This window comes from Talpa occidentalis, unplaced genomic scaffold (assembly GCF_014898055.3).
Source record: "Talpa occidentalis isolate TD23 unplaced genomic scaffold, MPIMG_talOcc4v2.1 talOcc4.2, whole genome shotgun sequence".
Taxonomy (NCBI): Eukaryota; Metazoa; Chordata; class Mammalia; order Eulipotyphla; family Talpidae; genus Talpa; species Talpa occidentalis.
Genome location: NW_023602073.1, coordinates 122,523,861 through 122,545,897, shown reverse-complemented (window position 1 = coordinate 122,545,897; position 22,037 = coordinate 122,523,861). Strand labels below are relative to the sequence as shown.

The 22,037-nt window shown below is 43.8% G+C and overlaps 1 protein-coding gene across 1 annotated transcript in view; it reads left to right on the top strand.

Moving 5' to 3' along the window:
* The first annotated feature begins 2,741 nt into the window (after window positions 1-2,741).
* The window catches only part of HDDC2 (HD domain containing 2), a 44,690-nt gene continuing 25,394 nt past the window's right edge, over window positions 2,742-22,037 (top strand). Inside the window, exons 1-4 of the mRNA XM_037518774.2 lie at window positions 2,742-2,889; window positions 3,184-3,237; window positions 8,945-9,016; window positions 18,342-18,775. Coding sequence (XP_037374671.1) covers window positions 2,742-2,889; window positions 3,184-3,237; window positions 8,945-9,016; window positions 18,342-18,775 — 708 coding nt within the window. The remainder of the gene's footprint in view (window positions 2,890-3,183; window positions 3,238-8,944; window positions 9,017-18,341; window positions 18,776-22,037) is intronic.

The window sequence follows — 22,037 nt, the reverse complement described above, 5'->3', positions numbered from 1 at the left end:
AGGCTGCAGATTGCTTCACAGTGCTATGCTTAACCCCTTGTGCCATCAGGGAGGCCCATAACAGGGATTTTAAATGTGGAGCCTGAGACAGATCCCCCAATTTTTCATCTCTTGCCTTATTCTAAAGTTAGTGCTACCAAAACAGTAGCCCCAACTCCAAAGCTCATGCTCTTAGCTACTAAGCTAAATAGTTCCATGGAACACAAAAAATATTGACAAATTGCTATTTGAATGAGTGATTATGAGACACCCACTACCTGTTCTTTGGAAATCTAGTAAAAAAAAAGTGACATGTTATCTATGGAACAAAATTGAAGAAATGCTGGGCTAAATTTAGAAGCAAAAGGCCTCTGGTCTAACAGATTGCATAGCTGTGCTGTTTAGTTACACCTCGTGGCTGGGCTGCCAGGAAGACACTTACTTCCCAGCGCACAGGCTCCTGGCAGGCAGAATTCCAGCCATAGTTGAGAACTCAGCATTCTGGCCCGAGAATCCCTCTCAACCAAGTCCAGAAAAGAGTAAGTCCAGGCTATGTTGCTCAACCGGCTGTGCACTTCCAAGCGTGGATCAAGAAGAAAATAAAATAACTGAAAGTCAGTCTAATCATGTTCAAAAATGGTCTCAGCAGGGCCTTCTGGTTAAGGTGTTGATGCATTTGTACTGTGTTTTAACAAAATAAGCCCCATGAGTAAGTTTGCTCCAAATTTAGAGCCTCTTATTAGTTTTTTTACAACAGATAAAAAAGTTTTTTAAATAATTTTTTTCTTTTATGATCACCAAAATGATATATGGATTTGAGGAATAATTTTGAAATGTGGAAATGTGCAGTGAAAAATCAACCAGAACCTACTGACCATAAGCATATACTGCCCTTTTGTACGCTAAGATTATTACCACCGACTCAATTATAGCTTATCCTTTCACCTACCACTTACCCAATTTTTCATATTATCAAGAATCTCTGGAAACATCAGTTTTAATAGCTACACTTTTTTTTTAAAGGGCTTCAAACTTCTCTGACATCACTTTTTTTTTTTAAGATTTATTTATTTATTTATACAAGCACTGGGTACAGTCAGAAGCGCAGGAGGGTGAGAGAATTCACCAGAGCCAGAGCGGAGAACAGAACAGGCAGACTGACGGAATACACTGCTGAGGGGAGCAGCGGGCTCGGCAGGAGAGGTCTGTCATGCCATGTGGGACCCTCTCCAGAGGCGGGGGATCGAACCGTTCAACCGCTGCGCCACCAGGGGAGGCCCTTAATAGCTACACTTTTCATATCCATCATGCAGCGTATCAAGGGTTAAGAATTTACTTAATTGACTCTATTATTCTTATTGTGTTTGGATTTCTGTTTTCCATTGTCTGTTTTTGCTTTTATTTTTACTTTGCTGAGTGTTATATTTACTGCCTTATTGCCTTTAATATAATATTACATATGTATCTGTACAATGCATAAACAAATAAAAGTTGTTTTAAGAAGTAGGGTAACCAAGACATAGGGGATAATTATTAAGTTCCTGCTAAATTGCTTTGAAACTGGGGATCCAGTTTAAATATCATATCCTCATTCCATCTCCCCTACCAATGTGAAACATAATTTGTTTGACTATTTGATAACTAATAAGTAAATCAGACACCTGTTATTATAATTTGTACCTAAATAAGTGGAATTATGCCACATTTTCCATTGAAATGTATTGAGAGATCATTTTTTAAGCTGGCTATTAAAACCATTTCCCAAGTTTCACCCAATAATAAATAAGGAATAAATATTTCTGAATTTACTTTGTTATTAAAGATTTTATTTTAGTTATTGCTGTCTTAAAAATCAGAGTTAAAGGTGTCCTTGAATTGCTCTACAGAAAAGGGCAGACTTTCGGTTTCATGCCCAAAATTTGAAATTGAGGTAAGTTGTTCCATTTGTAGCTGAAAGCTTATTCTCTACATGCCCATCAATTTTTTTTTAAAGATTTATTTATGCATACAAGAACAGGGGTACAGGCCAGAGGTGTGGGGGTGAGAGGATTCACCAGAGACAGAGTGAGGAGCAGAACAGGCAGATTGACTGAAATACACTGCTGAGGGGAGCAGCGGGGGAGACAGGAGAGGTCTTCTAGCCATATGGGTAGCTCCCTGGCCGGGAGAATGAACTAGTGCTGCAGTAGCAGAGGATTGCTTCATAGTGCTGATGCTTAACCCCTTGCACCACCAGGGAGGCCCCTCCCTTCAGTTTCTTAAGAATCACACTGGTTTTTTTGCACTAGTAGGAATTATTGCTTATTTCAGAAGCTTATTTTGTTATCTTTTTATAAGTATGACATTTCATTTTTATCACACCCCTCATTTTCCAAAGGTATTGCATGCCAAATGTTTATTTTTCCAAGTTTAAATCTAATTTTTTGGTAGACAGTGATGAGAATTATGTGGTATAATTCAAGCTAACTCTTTTAAAAACATCAAAAAGGGTGGGGGGACCAGATATGAGGATTACGAGCTCAGAGAGGGAGACTCACTTGCTAGAAAAGCATCCACACATCAACTTCAGCAGGATGTGGGATTTTTGCCACTGACTTTTTTCCATTCACGGTCTCACTTGTGAACAGTAGAAGCAAAAAGAGTGGTTGGTGGTCTGCGCCGTCCAGTCAATGCTGGGAAACTGTCAGGATTACAATGGTCCTTTGTTGGCTGGCTTGGCAGCGATGCCAAGAGCTGAATGGGCCACAGAGACTGAACTAGTTATGACGACTGCTGGGTTCCCCCAAACGACCAGGGGCCCTCCCCAGCCCATTGCCCAGACACCCTGGGATGACAGCCTGGATGACAGCCTGGAGACCTCCATTCCTCCCACCGATGTGCCGCACCAAATTGAGCAATGGAAACATCTAAGTTAGGAGGAGTACCCATCTCACTTAAAACTTGCAAAAAGAAAGCAGATTAACAAGACAGAAAGTAAACCAGGAAAATGCTATGGCATAATGTGTTAATCTCTCCCACTGAAATTGCATGGAGATTGTTGGAGATGGAGAGTAAAGGATTAAAAAATAAATCCAAAACAAAACAGAAAAAGAAGCTCCCCTATGATGATATTCAAGGGGAAAATCTGATCTGCCCCATTTAGGTCATAATGATTTTGTTTGTTTGTTTTGCTCATATCAAATCTCCCTGAGCCCCAATTTTCAGATTTAGATGCAGCTCCTAATAACAGAAAGAAGGAAACTGAAGATTATGTAGCAGGTAGGACACAAAGATTACTAAACAGAAAAAAAAATAAGTTGTTTTTAACAGCTTTCTGCAAACTCAGACTCCTGGTTTTATTTAAGAAACCCACTGCCTTTGAAAACACACAGGGTCTTTTCAATAGCGAAAGATCAAATGATGTTAATCAGGCAGTGGGGCCTAATCCTTTAATGCAGCTGTCTCTTTACATTATAAACATTCTAACTCTATAAGCTGGACTGATTTTTATCGTAACTTGTCTTCTTCCTTCCTTCTCCCTCTTTCTTCCCTCCTCCTCCTGCTCCTCCCGCTCCTGACTTCTCCTCTCCCTCTCTGTAGCTCTAGCTCTGTCTCTAGCCCTCACCTCTCCCTCTCCAACCCTGCCCCAGAAAATCTTAAATTTTTGCAATCAGTACCCAAAATTTGTTTCCTACTTTTGTTCAACCCGCATGAAGAAACAACCTGTTGTCCTTAGAATGAAAGAAGACAAGGAGATGAGGCAATAAGTGCCTCTGCCCATCCCTCCCCTCCCCCCAAGTCCCTCACACTTTGGGTTGGACATGGTAGACCATGTTCTACTGGACGGTCCTAACACGGGGCACTGCCTGGGGCTCAGACTTTCCCTGCTCATCGGCTCTGCTCCTGCTCAGCTATTAGTTTGGCCTGGTGGATTCGGCTCCATTTACCACAGGTGTGGGCTCATTTGCAGCTGTTATCAACAGCTTTTGGGGGAAAGATAATCTTTTCTTCAAGAATTCAATAACCACTGTTTTATTTTTTAAAAGATTTGTTTATGCATGCATACAAGAACCATGGTACAGGCCAGGGCTGTGGGGGTGAGAAGATTCACCAGAGACAGAGTGGGGAACAGAACAGGCAGATTGACTGAAATACACTGCTGAGGGGAGCAGAGGGCAAGACAGGAGAGGTCTGCTGCGCCATGTGGGTAGCTCCCTGGTCAGGGATCAAACTCGTGCTGCAGTGGCTGTGGATAGCTTCACAGGTTAGCTCTTAACCCCTTGTGCCACTAGGGAGGCCCAATAATCATTGTTTTAATTCTGTCATGTTTTGCCTGAAGAAGAAATGATTTGGGGTGAGGACAAGGATAAATAATAGATGTCTTCAGATGTTTGACCTTCCATTGGATAGGACTTCTAGAGGAATATAGAGCCATAAGAGCAGCTATCGCCTGGGTAGACACAGTTACTGGCACGTCTGCAGGTTACAATCCCTCTCTCTTTTGAGATGGAGACATGTCTGCACTAGAATGACACTGTCACTCAGGGAGTGTGCCCTATTTCTTAGGGACATTAAGATGGAAAAAATGGAGAGATCTACAAACTGGATTATAAATTCCAAGAGATCAGCTGAACTATTTATAATTGCTTGGTCTTTTTATTCCTAAATCCAAAGGGGACTGACAGAGGGAGATTCTCAAAAATGCTTCTTGAGATATTATGTTGTTGGTGAATTAAAAAAAAAAAATCAGAGAGGCAGATTTCACTTTAACAGAAATTGAATGATCTAATAAAAGCACTGTCCGTGGGCCTCCCCCATGGTGCAGAGGGTTGAGCACGGTGCTGTGAAGCTGTCTACAGCCTCTGCAGTGCAGGTTCGATTCCTGGCCGGCCAGCGAGATTCCCACGTGGTGCAGCAGACCACTCCTGTCCTCCCACTGCTCCCCTCAGCAGTGTATTTCATCAGTCTGCCTGTTCTGCTCCCTGCTCTGTCTCTGGTGAATCCTCTCACCCTCCTGTGCCTCTGGCCTGTACCCCAGCTCTTGTATAAAAAATTAAATTAAATTAAATTAAATTAAATTAAATTAATAAATCTTCGGGGGAGAAAAGGTACTGTCCAAGGCAGGCTTCCATGAGAGACAGTAAATGCTCAGACATAAACTGGGGGTGTGTACACGAGCTGGAGAATGGAGTCAATCTTTGAGGCTGAGAGAAGGAGGCAATTTGGCTCCAGACCAAGGAAAAACCCCAGCACTTTCTACTTGGTGAACATGGAGAGCTGCATTACTAGAAAGGTGTAAAATGATGCATCCTGTAAAGTCATCAGTTTAACCCAGGTGTCTAAACCCCATGTCCTGCTTTTTGGGAGCTCTGTGTTAAACATGAGACAGAGTTGATTAAATCCTAAGTTTTTCATTTGTAGCTCCATTATTTTTTACTAGAGACCCATGTGAATGTTGATACATATTAGACCAGCCTGTGGCACATGGTCCTGAAACCCAGTATGTTGTGCCGACACGGCCAGACTCAGAGCTCACCTCTTAGTCACACTCATTTGGAATCCAGATTTTCAAGTCAGTGTGAGTGTGGTCCACAAGAAAATGCCAATATTTTTGGAAACATTGGAACTTTTTAAAAGATTTTTCTTTCCCTCTCCTCGTCCTCCTTCTGCACCTCTTCCTTCTCCCCCTGCCCCTCTCCTCCTGTTCCTCCAGTTCCTCCTCCCGCCTTCTTTTTTCTCTTCCTCTTCTAATTTTAATTCTGAATGAAGTTTGCCCTACAAAGGAATGTGGTCCTTTGAGTCGCTTCTTTGATATCCATGCATTTCACATTCATTTATACTGAACATCTGGGGCCCATTAAAGAGGAGGAATAAAGTGGCCCCATCCTAAACAGCAGGTCTGATCTCTGGGCAAAGAGCGCCATCTTGCATCCGTAAGCCAAGGTGGCCTTTCTGTAGAGCAGGGTCGGGAGGAGACACGATCATCAGAGGAAGAAAGAATCAGCTATCACCAGCATTGTCAGCGGCCAAATAAATACCTGAGACTAGACATCATTCCTGTCTTAGGAATGGGCACTTAAAAGAAAACTTGTTATCTGTGTCAATATGTTTTCACCATGTAGGAATTCACTTTTGAAAAAGAGTAATGGAAAATTCTTTTTTTTTAAAATATTTATTTATTTATTTGTTTGTTTATACAAGCACCAGGTACAGTCAGAAGCACAGGAAGGTGAGAGAATGCACCAGAGCCAGAGTGGAGAACAGAGCAGGCAGAAGGACTGAAGTACACTGCTGAGGGGAGCAGCGGATGGCAGGAGGGGTCTGCGCGCCATGTGGGACCCTCCTCCGGTAGCCGGGGAGCAGCCGGGGATCGAACCAGCGCTGCAGAGGCTGCGGGCAGCCTCGCAACCCAGCGCTCAACCGCTGCGCCCTGGGGAGGCCCAGAAAATTCTTAACCTGTTCAGCCTGGACCATTTGAAATTGTGGGTCTTCTGATGAATAAAACACGACTCCTGACTTTATTCTGCTTTGAAATTATTCGTTATCTTTTTAGGGCTCTTCAATCCTAAACTATTCCTGTTACAGGTGAGGAAAATGGAGTTCAGAAGGGTGCGGTGACACCATTTACCTCCCTCTGGATTCCACACCCCCTGACTTGCTCTCCCCTGGCACTGGCTGTCCCAGAATTTCACAAGTGACAGAATAGTGGAAAGATTGGGACTGTATGAACACTCATTGTCACATTTGAGGCTATCTCTGAATAGAATTCTTATCTTTATACTTTTACTAATGTTCTACTTATAGTTACAAATATGCCATAAAACACAGAAAGCGCAGGGGTTGACTCTTAAATAGAATCACTTCCGCTGTCTCTAAAATCATTCACCAACAAGTTTTATTTTTTTTTTTTTTTTTTTTTTTTTTTTTTTTTTTTTTTTCACGCATTTCTTTTTTTATTTTAATTTTTTTAAATCCATGATTTCTTTTTTTTTTTATTTATTTTTTTTTTTTTTAATAATAAATTTTATTGTTGTATTCCCCATACAATTGCAGCCCCCCCATTCTGACCCCAATCCCTCCCCCACCAACAAGTTTTAAAGCATTTTAGATTCTTCTTCCTTTGTAGAGAGTTTTAAGAGATTTAAAATATATATCTGCAGGTATTATTTGATGTTCATACAGCTTTTACTAACAGCAGGTTAACTTTTAACAAGCTTTGGGGATAAGTTATTCTGAGTGTTGATGGGGAAATTTTACCTATGATATGTTATTTACTATAAAGAGGTGATGAGAACTTCCAAGAATGAGAACTTACAGTTCAAGTACAGTGTCTGCTACTTCATAGGTCTGGAACTTAATCCAAATCACCTAAACGTTCCTGGTAAAGTATGTATGTTAGTGTGGCAAGAGAAAGGGAGTGGTATGAAAATCTAAACTATCTTTCTCATTGGGTTATGGTTAGCATCAAATCTAATGGTATACTTAAAATTTATAAATCAAGTTAAATTAGTATTACAAAGGCCAGAGCATTTGCTCGTTCTCATGCAGCAGGCTGAGTGGAGATAATGCGTTCACAGGTTGAAAGCTGGGATCTCTGATCTGCTGGTATGGGCGAGCCCCAGCTGACCCACTGACTGGCTGTGTGCCGTGTGGTGAGTTTCTGAACCTGCCTGAGTGGACAACCTAAAGGAATAACAAATTACTACTTAGCTTAATGAGTTGTGATTAAGTTATGGTGAAGAGCAGTGATGCATGCTAGGCATCAAGTAGAATGTCCAGCCCATCACATGCCTTAGTGTTAAAAGATTCTGATTCTTGCTGTGTGTACAATTCTGTGGGGTAAATAATCCTGGAAAGTTAGGTCTCTTAACCCTCAAAACAGTTTACTTAGGTCTGTATTCATTTAGAGCCTCCAGACATCACCACAGAGGACTTAGAGCAAATTAAAGTGTGAGAGATAAAATCATCAACAATAGGAATCTCTGAGTTTGAAGGTTAAACCCCCAAGTATCTGCTTTTTTATTCTGCCTTACCCGTTTTTGTGTTCAGGATTACGTCCCTTCCACAACAATTCTATTCAAAAGAAGAGTAGATTTCAGGGTGTACCTAATAAGTGTCCCCAATAATCTCAAGATATTTACAAACTTCATGTATTTACAAGTCATATATTGATTTTTTTTTAAAAAAAAGATTTATTTATTTTATTTATACAAGCGCTGGCTACACTCAAAAGCACGGGAGGGTGAAAGAATTCACCAGAGCCAGAGCGGGGAGCAGAGCAGGCAGAGGGACCGAAGTACACTGCTGAGGGGAGCAGCGGGCGGCAGGAGAGGTCTGCGCGCCGTGTGGGACCCTCCTCTGGTGGCCGGGGAGCAGCCGGGGATCGAACCGGCGCTGCAGAGGCTGTGGGCAGCTTCGCAACCCAGCATTCAACCGCTGCGCCACCGGGGAGGCCTCATGTATTGCTTTTTATCATTTCTCTACCAATAATTGGTACTTTGATTCCTCTGTTTATTTCTTTTCTTAGGCTGAACTTCACAAAGAAGATTTTTCTTTTCACAAAGAAGAAATCAAAGTTTCTTTACTCATAAAATGAAGGCAACTTTTCAGGGTTCTGTGACTCCTGGAAGTAATACCTGGAAAACCCTCAATACATAGCAATCCTTCAATAAAAGGTCACTGTCAATATTTCCCTCCCTCAGGTTGTATCAGATTATGTTTATTCCCACTTGGACGTCATCATCTCTATATCTAGTCCTAGTTATTAGCCCAAATTCCCAAGAACTAAATAAATTCAGGAAAAGAGACTGAAAATGATCAGGAAAGAACGGTGAGAGCCCAATGCTTTCACTAAACTCAAACTGGCAAACACAGCCCCATAAATGTATTCCACAGTTTGGAAGTGAGGGCCCAGCAGGCGGCTTCCCGCTGAGAGACCAATTCTGAGAACATGCTGCCACCTAGTGGTTGTCTGTTAATACTACAGATGACGACTTTGTAAGCCGCGGGGAAGTAATTGCCAAAGGAATCTCTGATTTATTCCTCATCTACGGAGGAGGTGAGAACACGATGCTAGTCCCCATACCCTAGTCTCTCGGCCATCACAAGTGGCAGTCCACATGGCTCTGCTCAGAAGCGCTTCACTGTCTTGTTACTTGTCCATTGATAGTTATCTTCTTTGTGCTTATAAAATTAGCTCTCTAGCAACTACCCAGCAATTAAAATCTTATTAATCAACACAAAGCAACAAAGGTTGATGAGATAATTCTTCACATTTGCAATTTAGCTGTGGTCTTGATCTCCATTTAGAATACTCTTTCCTGAACTGAAAATTATGTTAAATATGCTCATAGATGATTATTAAAGTTTGAGGATATAGATTCCTTCTGATGGTGCATTCTGTGCTTCCTGACAAATTACTGTCTTTCAAAAACTATGATGTTAGGTGAAAAGTCCTGTAGTGCTCTGCGGACATCCAGCTCTGAGTCCCTGGGAAAGACAAAACGAGTACATCCAGTTATCCAGTTATCCAGTATATTATATGTTCACTTGTTTCTAAATCCGTGAAGAAAACCTAACTCCACTTGGAGGGGGAAAATCCAACAGCCCCAGTATTAAACAGCCTATCCTGTAACTGTGAGGGAATATTGTTTAAAATGTTAAAATTTTAGAGTTAGAAGTCACTTGTAAAAGTAAAACATTGAAGGCCTCCCTGATGGCGCAAGGGGTTAAGTGTCAGCGCTATCAAGCTATCACTAACCACTGCAGTACAAGTTTGATCCCCGGTTGGCCAGGGAGCTACCCACATGGCACAGCAGACCTCTCCTGTCTTGCCTGCTGCTCCCCTCAGCAGTGTATTTCAGTCAATCTGCCTGTTCTGCTCCCCACTCTGTCTCTGGTGAGTCCTCTCACCCCCCACACCTCTGGCCTGTACCCCAGCTCTTGTATGCATAAATAAATAAATATTAAAAAAAATAAAACATTTGTTCCTTCTTTAATAGATGATACTACTTAACTCTCATTTTGTGATTTTACATTTTTTAAACTTGATTGCCATGTTAGGTTCCATTATAGAACCTTCTGGCCTTACTACCATGTCAGGCTATAAAACGCCTTCTACAATGTGTCATTTATTGAGGGAGAGTGGGCCTGGGAGAGAATTAGAAACAGCTAAAGGAACATTTAAGTCCATTGCTGCTCCTGTCCGGAGGCAGTTTAAAAGCTCAAAGAAGAGAATGGGAAGAAACAGAAAGTTGGAGAACAGATGTTGCTCTGCTGACACTGTGATGGTAAATGGCCTCAGAGACAAGAACAGTGTGGCATGCTTCCTCCCCAACTCCCTGTCACCCCAGCCTCACCTGGGTTGGGGGGAGAGGGCAGCGCAAGTGTCCCCATCCTGAACACCCAGTTCTTCCCTTACTGTGTGATTCTTTCCTGTGTTTCTCCTTTCTGATCATCAAGTGTGTAGCCACGTTTCCACACTGCGGAGCACCTCTGTGACCCAGTTGGGTGTCCTGCACCTTAACTCAATTCTGACACGCCCTACCTAGAGACAACATTGGATCACGCAGGTTAAGAGCTCAGTTCCACAAAATGGCCTCCCTCTCCCCGTGCACACCCACTTCAGACGTTAGTCAGAAGTCCAGGTGGTTGCCTGCCTTCTGACTGACGGACTATAAATCAGAGGTTCCCACGACCCTCTCCTTGGATTTAATTTGTTTCTCACACAACTAAGAAGAGCGTTTTACTTCGGGATCTTAGATTTATTGTAAAAGGATATAACTCAGGAACAGCCAGATGGAAGAGAAGCATAGGTCAGGTGTAGGGGGAGGGCATGGAGCTTCTGCTCCCTCCTCAGGCACCCTCCTAATTTCCACATCTTCACCAACCTGAAAACTCTGTAACCCTGTTGTTTTGGGTTGTATGGATGCTTCATTACAAAGGCACGATAGATTAAATCAATGGCCACTGATGATTGAACCCCACCCATAGCCGGTCTCCCCTTTTTGGAGAGCTGGGGTGTTGAGGTTGGGGGTGGGGAACTGAAGATTCCACCCTCTAAACGTTTGGCTCCACTGGCACCCAGCCCCATCTGGGTCTAAATGGCACCTTATCACTCTCAACACTTATAAGTCCCCAAACATTTGGAATTTTCTGAGTCAGAAACCATGCGTAAAAACTAAATCCATATTTGTTTCCTCTACCAACATCTGTTCTGGTAGAAGATGGAAAGCATCTCCCAAATAGAATGATTTTGTTCACTGAATTAACATTTTTGAACCCTAGATTTGTGGCATTCTAACTATTTTTTTCTACAATGTATTCTATGTAAAGTGAGATAAACTTCATATAGAAGGACATTTTTGCTGATTATGATGCCATGCTCTAAAATATGATTCCTTCACAAGAAGGCCACTTGGATTCACGCAGCACTCAATCTCACACAACCTGCCAGATCCTCTCTCTAGCACTTAGTATACTATACAGATGACTTTAGTGATCCCTGGGTTTTCACATTGAGATTCTGGAAACTCCTAGGAGACAGTGTGGGCCCTGGAGAATACCTAAGCGAGGCTATCACAAAGTTTAAATCCCGAATAGCAATTTAATAAGAGTACAACATTGGGCAAGTTATTTACCTTTTCTGAGCCTATTTTTCTCCTACAGAAAGCACATACTGACATTGTGAGGGGTGGGAGGAAGTGTAATGACCTGGTAGAGCTCCTAGCAATATGCTTGGCTTAAGTGAAGTGTCCTTTAAAGGAAGGTGTTCTTGGGCCTCCCTGTGGCGCAGGCAGTTGAGCGCTGCACTGTGAAGCTGTCCACAGCCTCTTTAGCGCGGATTGGATCCCAGCTGGCTGGGGAGAAACTCACATGGCACAGCAGATCTCTCCTGTCTCACCCTCTCCTCCCCTCAGCAGTGTATTTCAGTCAGTCTGCCTGTTCTGTTCCCCACTTTGTCTCTGGTGAATCCTCTCACCCCTCCCCACCCCCACCCCCATCTCTGGCCTGTACCCCGGTTCTTGTATAAATAAAAAAAACCTTTAAAAAAAGCAAGGTGTTCTCACTACTATTTATATTTCACACCCTGTTCTCACTCCCTGATGCCTCTCACCAACCCCATACCACCTGCAAGACTGAAACTGTGTTGAGCTTTTAGTGAAGCCAAGTTCTGCAGCTTTAGCAGTGGTTCTTCTTTGTATTTTTTTTTAAAGATTTATTTATTTATGCATACAAGAACTGGGGTATAAACCAGAGGTACAGGGGTGAGAGGATTCACCAGAGAGAGTAGAGAGCAGAACAGGCAGATCTACTGAAATATGCTGCTGAGGGGAGCAGCAGGCAAGGCAGGAGAGGTCTGCTGCACCATGTGGGTATCTCCCTGGCCGGCTGGGGATCAAACTCTTGCTGCAATGTCTGGTAATAGCTTGACAGTGCTGTCTTTGACCCCTGCACCACCATGGAGGCCCTTTAGCAGTGGTTCTTGTATCTATTTTTTCTAGAGTCCATGTCTGTTGCTACCATTGGGCAATCTTTACCCTTGTTGCCTTTGTTCTTTTGTCATCCCCCTTGTTTTCATCTCCCTGCCATCAAATTTCCTCTGCTCTTCAAACATGAAACCTAGAGACAACCAAGTACCAAGAGCCATGTTGGGTCAAGTACAATGTAGCCTCTTTTTTCTCTTTTCATGTTTGACACACTTTTAACCTTTTTTTTCCTTTATAACTCTGTGGGTTCCAAGCCATTCTAGAAGTATAAGGTGACTGGAATTTTCATCCCTGTGATAACTGAAGTCTTGCTATAAAACATATAGGCCTACTGCTTACTCTTCAACTGTAATGCATTGGAATATCAATAGCTTTTCCTCTAGTTAGAAGTAAAGAAAAAAACACTCCAAGTGATTATAAGCTGCACAATATCAGAAATTTTTCCTAGTTCTCTTTTAATATAATTTATTCTACATTTTATGGTACTACTTTTTATTTTAAAGGGAAATACTATTGCTACATATGTGCCATAGTTTAATTTCTTTTTCTGTGTGTGGAGAAGGGCGAGGCTACCAGGTCTAAGATACCCGAGGGGTCACCAAGGTGTCCTGGGTAGCTGTTCCCCAAGACTGTGGCAGGCTTCAAGGTCCTCTGTGAAGTTCACCTGGAAACTGTCCTATTCTTGATGATGTCTGCCAATGAGCAGGGTCAGGCCCTAGCTTTGGTCACTCAGGAGGAGCAAAAGTCCAAATCTGTCCCATATGATGAGGATGGGGTGATAGTCACTAAAGATTCTTGCATAATCATGAACATTTTTTTTTATAGAAGGAGACATTATATTTTTATTTTATTTGATTTTTAAGATTTATTTTTTTAAAGATTTATTTTTATTTATTTATACAAGCACTGGGTACAGTCAGAAGCACGGGAGGGTGAGAGAATTCACCAGAGCCAGAGTGGGGAGCAGAGCAGGCAGAAGGACCGAACTACACTGCTGAGGGGAGCAGCGGGCGGCAGGAGAGGTCTGCGCGCCATGTGGAACCCTCCTCCAGTGGCCGGGAAGCAGCCGGGGATCGAACCAGCATTGCAGAGACTGCGGGCAGCTTCGCAACCCAGCACTCAACTGCTGCGCCACCGGGGAGGCCCAAGATTTATTTATTTTTATACAAGAACTGGGGTCCAGGCCAGATGCGCGGGAGGTGAGAGGGTTCAACAGGGACAGAACGGGGAACAGAACAGTCTGACCGAAGTACACTGCTGAGGGGAGCAGCAGGCGAGACAGGAGAGGTCTGCTTCGCCATATGGGATTCTCACTGGCTGGCCGGTATCAAACCCGCGCTACAGAGGCTGCAGACAGCTTCACAGTGCTGCGCTCAACCGCCTGAGTCACCAGGGAAGCCTGATCATGAACATTTTTAATTATTGAAGATGATCTGCAGTGGAGAAGATTTGAGGACTTACCAGAAAACTGGTGCAGGGGATTTTTTACAGAATTAATAATTATAAACAAAGCAGGAGTGTTATCTTAATGCATGCAGAACTCCTCCACTCTAGTCCAGTGTCCAGGGGTGATACTTACTGGCAATTGTCTTGGAACCAGTTGGCTTGGCTCCACTTGAGTTAACTGGAAAGAAGGCGTGTCTTTCTTAGCAATGTCTCCACATCACCCTCCATGACCCCGGAACTGATTTATTTGGTTGCTGCTCATTTTAGCAGAAAGCCCTCCCTTAGCTAGTTAGTTAATGGCTCATTTTGTGGAGTGAGTGGGTGTGCACGCTGACTCTTTTTGCTGGCCACACAGCACCAGAGGCAAGAAAGTTGCAAAATAGAACAAAGCCCAATATCTTTCCCTTAAACAAACATTCCTTTTGTACTGTTCCTTGACTCCCAGACTTAATATCTTACATTTATCTTCCGTGAACTGAATTTTTCCATCTTAACCTAGTTACATAAATGATCAAAGTCATCCTCTAATCCCCTCATCTTTCCAGAGGCCCTGTCAGGGCCAAGCTTGGGAGTCTTTCTGTGCTCCATTAAAAGGAGGATCTACTAGTGAAACTTGCTTGTTTACTTTATTTCCTCACTGTAACTGAAATATAATGTCAAGATTCTGCTGATTATGTAACTTATCAACAATATGAGGATTTTAATTATAAGCATTTCTGTGGGGACAGATAGACTGTGACTTGCGAACCTCAGCACCAGTGATATTTTGTGCTGATAATTCTTTGTTGTGGGAGGCTGTGGTGTGCTTTGTAGAAATTTTAGCACCAGCCTAGCCTTTGCCCACACATGTGAGTATGTGTGCATATACTCTTCTCTCTCCTCTCCCCTCCCATCCCCTGTCCCGCTCCCCCTACTCCTCTGTGACAACCAAACATATCTCTAAACATTGCCAAACATTCTCTCCAGGGAAACAATAATCACCCTGAGTTTAAGAACCATTGCTATAAACTCACCGTTAACCCTTATATCTATAAAGATATAGCAGGAAGAAACAATGTGTCTTCCTTAGATGTCTTAAGGCAAAAAAAGAATTTGGATTTGGAGCAGACTTGGTCTCTGTTCTAGTCAGTTCCTAAGGCATACTTATGAATGTTTCCTGAGTAAATTTTCTCCAACGAATGGGAGGTGATCAGCAGTGGAGAAGGTGCCTGTTCCCTTGTTTAATTCTTTACATAAATAACAGTTTAGAAAATGATTTCACACTTGGAATTTAATTTCCATAATGATTAGAAGTGGGTGCTAGTAGCCAATTGGCTGGGCCCAGTAGGATGAGATGGAAAGAAGCATCTGATGGAAACAGGTGAGGGGTGCAACTCTGGCGCCAGCTGCTTGCTGGCCCTGCGAGCTAAGGTCAGTTCTATCTTCAGTTTCTCATCTGAAATGTGGGATAATTCATACCCTGGAGGGCTGTTGGGAGAGTTACAGTGAGGTGCGATATGTAACAATCTATCTCCCTGGGTGAGGCTCAATCAGTGTGAGCTTTATTATTATTCTTTTTTTAAAGATTTATTTATTTATGCATACAAGAACTGGGATACAGGCCAGAGGTGTGTGAGGGTGGTGAGAGGATTCACCAGAGACAGAATGGGAAACAGAACAGGCAGATCGACTGAAATACACTGCTGAGGGGAGCAGCAGGCGAGTCAGGAGAGGTCTGCTGCACCATGTGGGTAGCTCCCTGGCTGACCAGGGATCAAACTCATGATGCAGAGGCTGCGGATAGCTTCGCGGTGCTGTGCTTAACCCCTTGCACCACCAGGGAGGCCCTATTATTATTCTTATAACACTAAAGCCAGAGCTCTGTGGACGTGGCCACAGCTGCATTTTGAAGCAGTTTTCTCAACAGTGCAGGCCCCCCCAATCCCACCCACCCCCATTCTGGTTACAGACCACTTCAAGGATATGCTAAACAGGAACTTTCTCATAAGCAATAAGTCTGTAGACAATTTTAGGATATTCACAAATTCTCTGAAATGTATACTGAGACCAATTAAAAAATTCCTTCGGTGAGAGCCTGCTAATTGCACCTCTCTTCCAATTGACTCAAGTAAATGGCATCAAATTGTTCCCCATTTGCTTTAAACTTGTACTCCTTCCGTGCAAAGAATTGATTCCATTGGTTGATTCCTGTTTCCCCTGATGCTAGAGGGAGGTGGTTTATCCATGAGTCATTGAAATAAGTCACTGGTTGGGTGAAGAGAAAACAGACTTGCCAATTTCCCTTCTTCAACAGAAAAACAAGGGGAAGAAGGGTAATTGGTTAAAGCAGGTCAAGGTCATCCAATATGACTAGTCCCAGTATTAGTCTCCTATTGCTGCTGTAACACATTACCAGGCTACAGTCCTTTCTAGAGCCTTAAAGGGAAAATCTAATTTTCTTTTCCAGCTTGTCGAGATAGCCTGTAGCCCTTGGCTCTTGTGCCCTTTCATCGTGTCAGCAATGGCCAGGTGAGTCTTCTAATACAGAATCATGACACTTTCTCTTCTGACCCCCTATGACTATACTTGACCCCCCCCCCATGACTATACTTGACCCATCTGGATAATCCAGGAACTCCAGTGATCCCTTATTTTAAATTCAGCTGGATTGCAAATTTAATTCCATCTGCTTCCATTCCCCTTTGCCTTGTAATGTAGCACATTCACAGAAATTAGATGTAGCAGTATTACCTATTTTAAACAATGATATGTAGATAAAGGGCCATATATTGCTTCCAGAGACAGGCTTTAAGAGGTGGGGTGCCTCTTTTGTTTCTTCCTCACTTAGCAATATGCCTGGCTCCCTGAAAGAGGTTAGAGAAGCACCCCATATTTGACCAATAGTAGATATTTAGCTTGAGAGAGAAATAAAATATTAATATGCTAAACCACTGAGATACAAAGATTGCTTGTTACTACAACATAACCTAGTCTAGATTTTGCTTCCTACTAGAGTGAGAAAATAAAAACAATCTGATGAGAATTCTCTAACCTTAATCTGCCACTAGTCATCATATATTGTTCATTCCTCCTGTATTGTGGATGAATTCTCCATATTCCTAAGGCCAGTCTTGCATCTTGTACACTAAACTGCATCCTGTTTTATCTACTTTAGGACATCATTTCAGCATTTCTCTCCTCTGTCTGTTATAGAGGGAATTTGTGCCTTTCTACTAGATCACCTCCATCAATAAATAAACACATTATAATTTCCTCTGTCTTAAAAAAAATCTCTTTCCTAGTCATTTTACGTGAGTTGCAATACTGACTTCCGTTCTCCCTGTAGCAGGTCACCCTATCAAATGAATCTGCTCTTGTCAAGGTCACCAACTGAATTTGCTAATTCTGGTAGTCAGATCTCAATCCTTATGTGACAGAACATTAACTTGACATTCCTTCCTTCTTGAAATATTTTCTCCATTTGGTTTCCAGGACATAATTATCTCTTTGCTTTTTCTACCTTACTTGCTGCTTCTTCTCACTCTTGGGTTGCCCCAGGGTTTAAACCACCGACATCTTTACTTCTTCACCCCCACTTTCTTGAGAGGTGATCTCATCCAGTTTCTGTGATTTTACAACCAACCTTATATGTTGTTGATACAAATTTTTTTATCTTTCCCTGACCTCCAGATTTACATCTCTATTAGGTATCTCAACATATCCCAAATTAAACTTCCAATTCTCACCCTTCCTCAAACCTAGTCTTCGTGCACTTTCCCCCAGCCAGCCAGCCCCCCTGCCTCCCTTCCCCAATTCTTTGTTTCTCTTGGAGTAAATAGCCCTTCCACCCTTCTAATTGGTGAAGCAAAAATATGTGAAATCATCTTTGACTCCTCTCTTTTCTCATATCCCATGTCCAATTTGTCACAAATCCTGTTGGTCCTACCTTCAAATTGTATCCAAAATACAATACAACAACAAATAATACAACAACACCTCACCATCTCCACTGTTACTACAAGGAACCAAACAAAAGATCATCTACCAAAAGAATAATTTCAATTATGTCTTCATTGGCCTCACTATGTCCTCCCTGACCCATATAGTCTATTCTCAACATTACCCTCTGCCCCAAGTCCTTCAGTATGCACCTCCACTGCATTCCTTTAAAAATCGGTGGCCCTGGTTATTGATGGAATTAAGACAGGTGCTTGGGATACACACTGGCCAACTATTTGGGGTGGGGGATTCTTCCTTCAGCGCTTAAGGTGTTAGGGAAGCTGTGATTTCATCACGGGATTGCTTTTACTGCCTAGCCCATGTATGGTTATCTCCAAAACCCTTTGGCTATGGCTACTAATACTTTTCTCACTACTAATTAATTTCTCCCCTCTATAGTATTTTCTTGTGCCTTTATAAACGCAATCTGCCTGCTTTAAAGTAGAATTCCTTATCTCTTCCCCCAAGCAGATGCTGATTTCCTAAAAGCAAAGATTTTGGTGCAGACTGGCATTGTGCTCCGTTCCTGGCCCCTCCCGCAATCCCTGCCAGGCGTTCGACGGTTTGTCTCACAGACGAGTCATGAGTGCCCAGGGACACCAAGCACTGTGTCTGCGGGGCTGGTGCACTGCCCAAGGGGCAGCGCGCAGGCCAAACGCCAGCAAGGTGGACTCGAGAGAACGCGGGTCTGTGAAAACCCTCAGCCCGGCGGGAAAGCGCAGGAAGAGGAGGAGTCAGGAGGGCGAGGTGGGGCGCAGGCGGGGGGCGGGGAGGGGGAGGAGTTCCGGGCGCGGCCGCGAGGCCTGCTCGGGCCTGACAGGAGGGTGCCCCATGGCTTCCCACTCCGCCGGGGCGGCGCGGCCCGCAGCCTGCTGCAGCTCCTGCGGCTGGTGGGGCAGCTGAAGGTGAGCGGGCGCCGGGCCGGGGCGTCGGTGGCCCGGGAAGCGGGTGCCCCGGGAGAGGCCGGGGCAGACCGCGAGGCGCCTCACTCCAGGCTCGGCCCCGGCCGTCACCTCCCTCCGCCCGCCCTGCCGCGGCGCGGGAGGGAACGGCCGGGTGCGGTCGCGCGTCCGGACGGCAGGCGGAGCAGCGAGGCTGCCGAGACCCGCGGCCGCGGTGATGGGGCCGACCCCGGGCCCCGCGCGGTCTGAAAGGCCGAGCATCCCATGTCGGGAGGCCAGGCCCGACCGGTGCTGGCACCTTTCGACAGGTGTTTGGACAGCGGCCGGCGTGCTTTTGCTGGACCTTGACCCGCCTCTGCGCTCAGTCCATGTGGGGCTCACGAGCCCCAAACTGGGCTGGTGGGGATGGGTTTCTGAATAAGGGGTGGAAGGAACAGACCCCAGTGGCCCTGCAGCTTTTAAGTGGAATGCTGAAATCTCTCTCATAGAAACTTCTAGAAATAGCAAACAAAACTTTTTTTTTTAAGATTATTTATTTATACAAGCACTGGCTACCGTCAGAAGCGCGGGAGGGTGAGAGGATTCCCCAGAGCCAGAGCGGGGAACAGAACAGGCAGACTGACAAAATGCACTGCTGAGGGGAGCAGCGGGTGGCAGGAGAGGTCTGCGTGCCATGTGGGACCCTTGCCGGTGGCCAGGGATCGAACCAGCGCTGCGGAGGCTGTGGGGAGCTTCGCAGCCCAGTGGGGAGCTTCGCAGCCCATCGCTCAACGCTGCGCCACCAAGGGAGGCCCCAAACAAAACTTTTTTAATAGAGGATTTTTAATCTTTACATCACGTTTCCTACCACCCACCCCAGTTAGGGATTTTGCAGAATTTCTCTTTAAAGCAGGTTATCTTGTTTCATGCTGCTAGTACTGCTGTTTATACTAGTCTTTAGAAAACAAACTTATGAGGAGAACATGCGGTCTCGCAGGAGCACATCATGTTCAGAATAAAGGATGTCATGACTTCCCATGATGCAGTCAGACATGCCTTTCTCTCTTCTTCAGAATTTGAAAGTCTGTCACTTGTTCAAGCGCAAGCACGCACCACAATGTTTTCTACTTATGTCGAGTGCCGTTGTTTGAAGCCAAAAATCCTACCTCCTGTAGTTATGAAAGATAGAGTATTTTACAGTTTTGTCTTTTATGTCTAAAGGGCTTTTATATGTTGAATAATTTATACATTTTTATGTCAGTAATACAGAATAACTTGGTTATTGGATTCTTATATGCTTGAAAATATTCCATACACTCCCCACAACCCATTCTCTTACCTCCTTGGTTTATTTGATTCCAGAAGTCAATCATTTTGCTTGGTTATGCATTTTTTAATAGGTTCTGAAACCATGACTCTGCTTCTGTGTCTCATTCCCAGGGCTTTATTTGAAGAGCATAGCAGATAGCTAATACTACACCATGCCCACCCCCAAAGGCCTAGTTACATCCATTGTTGCCTGGCAGGATGGCAGTGTTGGAAGCAGCAGGGGATGAGGGAGAGATTACTCAAAGTCCATTTGGAATAGTGAGACACCTGGAGGGGCTACACAGGAAGGAATGTGCAGCCTGGACCAAAGACAGTCTCCTATTATTAGCACTGAATAATCCAGGAAGGGCAAGTATATAGGGAGTGTACATGCGTGGGTGATGGAATTAGGGATGTAAACTAGGGTGGAGTGATCAGGAGCTATTGCGTGGGGGGCTACATTATTCCTGCCAGTCTAAGCATATTATATTTATTCTTTTTCTTTTTAAGATTTATTTTTATTTATACAAGAGCTGGGGTACAGGCCAGAGCTGTGGGTGGGTGAGGGGATTCACTAGAGACAGAGTGGCAAGCAGAACAGACCAAAGGCAGATGGACAAAAGCAGCGGGCAAGACAGGAGAGGTCTGCCTCGCCATGTGGGATTCTCCCTGGCCAGCCAGGAATAGAACCGGTGCTACGAAGGCTGCGGACAGCTTCACAGCGCTGCACCCGCTGGGCCACTGGAGAGGCCTTCTCTTCTTTTTTTTTTTTTTTTTTTTTTAAAGCTTTATTTATTTATACAAGAACCAGGAGACAGGCTAGATGCGCGGGAGGGCGAGAGGATTCACCAGAGACAGAGCAGAGAACAGAACAGGCAGACTGACGAAATACACTGCTGAGGGGAGCAGAGGATGAGACAGGAGAGGTCTGCTTCTCCATGTGGGACCCTCGCCGGCTGGCCGGGATCGAACCTGTGCTGCAGAGGCTGCAGACAGTTTCACAGTGCGGTGCTCAACCACCTGTGCCACCAGGGAGGCCCTATATCTATTCTAATATCTGCCTGCTGTTTTCGAAAGATAGTGGTTTCCCAGTATGTTCCTCATATCAGGACTTAGGCCTTTGGTAAGAGGCCGCCTGCATGACCTTACACCTAGCTGACAAGCAGAAACCTCTGGGCACCAAGACAATATTCCCGAGAATTAGGAGGGCTGAGGATTCCACAACCCATCACTCTCCAGACCTATCTGCCACCCCCTGTTCCATCTGGTAACCATCATTCTGTTGTCAGAATCTAAGGGTCTTTTTTGTTTGTTTATTTTGTGTATTCATTTGTTTTGTTTCTTTGTATTCCATATATGAGTAATATATATGGTATTTTTCTTCTGATTTATTTCACTTTGCTTAATCCCCACCATATCCATACATGTTGTCACAAATGTCAAGATTTTATCTTTTTCTATAGCTGAATAATATACCATTGTGTACACACACATATACACACACACACATACACACGGCATCTTTATCCATTCATCTGTAAGTGGGCATTTTGGTTGTTTCCACATCTTAGTTGTTGTGAATAATGCTGCTATAAAAATAAGGGTGCAGTTCTCTTTTTGAATTAGTGTTTTCATATTTTTCAGATAAATACCCAGAAGTGGGATGCAGAATAACAGGGTAGTTCTATTTTTAAGTAATTGCCATACTGTTCTCTGTAGAGGCTATACCAGTTTACATTCCTATCCATAGTGCATGGGGGTACCTTTTTCTCCACATTTTTGTGAACACTTAGTGATTCTCGTCCTTTTGCTAATAACTAAAAAGATGCGACATGAAATTTCACTGTGGCTTTGATTTGCATTTTCTAATGATATGCAATTAAGAACATCCTCTCATGTGTCTGTCTTCTTATTCAAATGCCTATTTAGAGCCTCTGCCCATTTTTCCATCAGGGTTTTGTTTTGTTGTTGAGTTGTT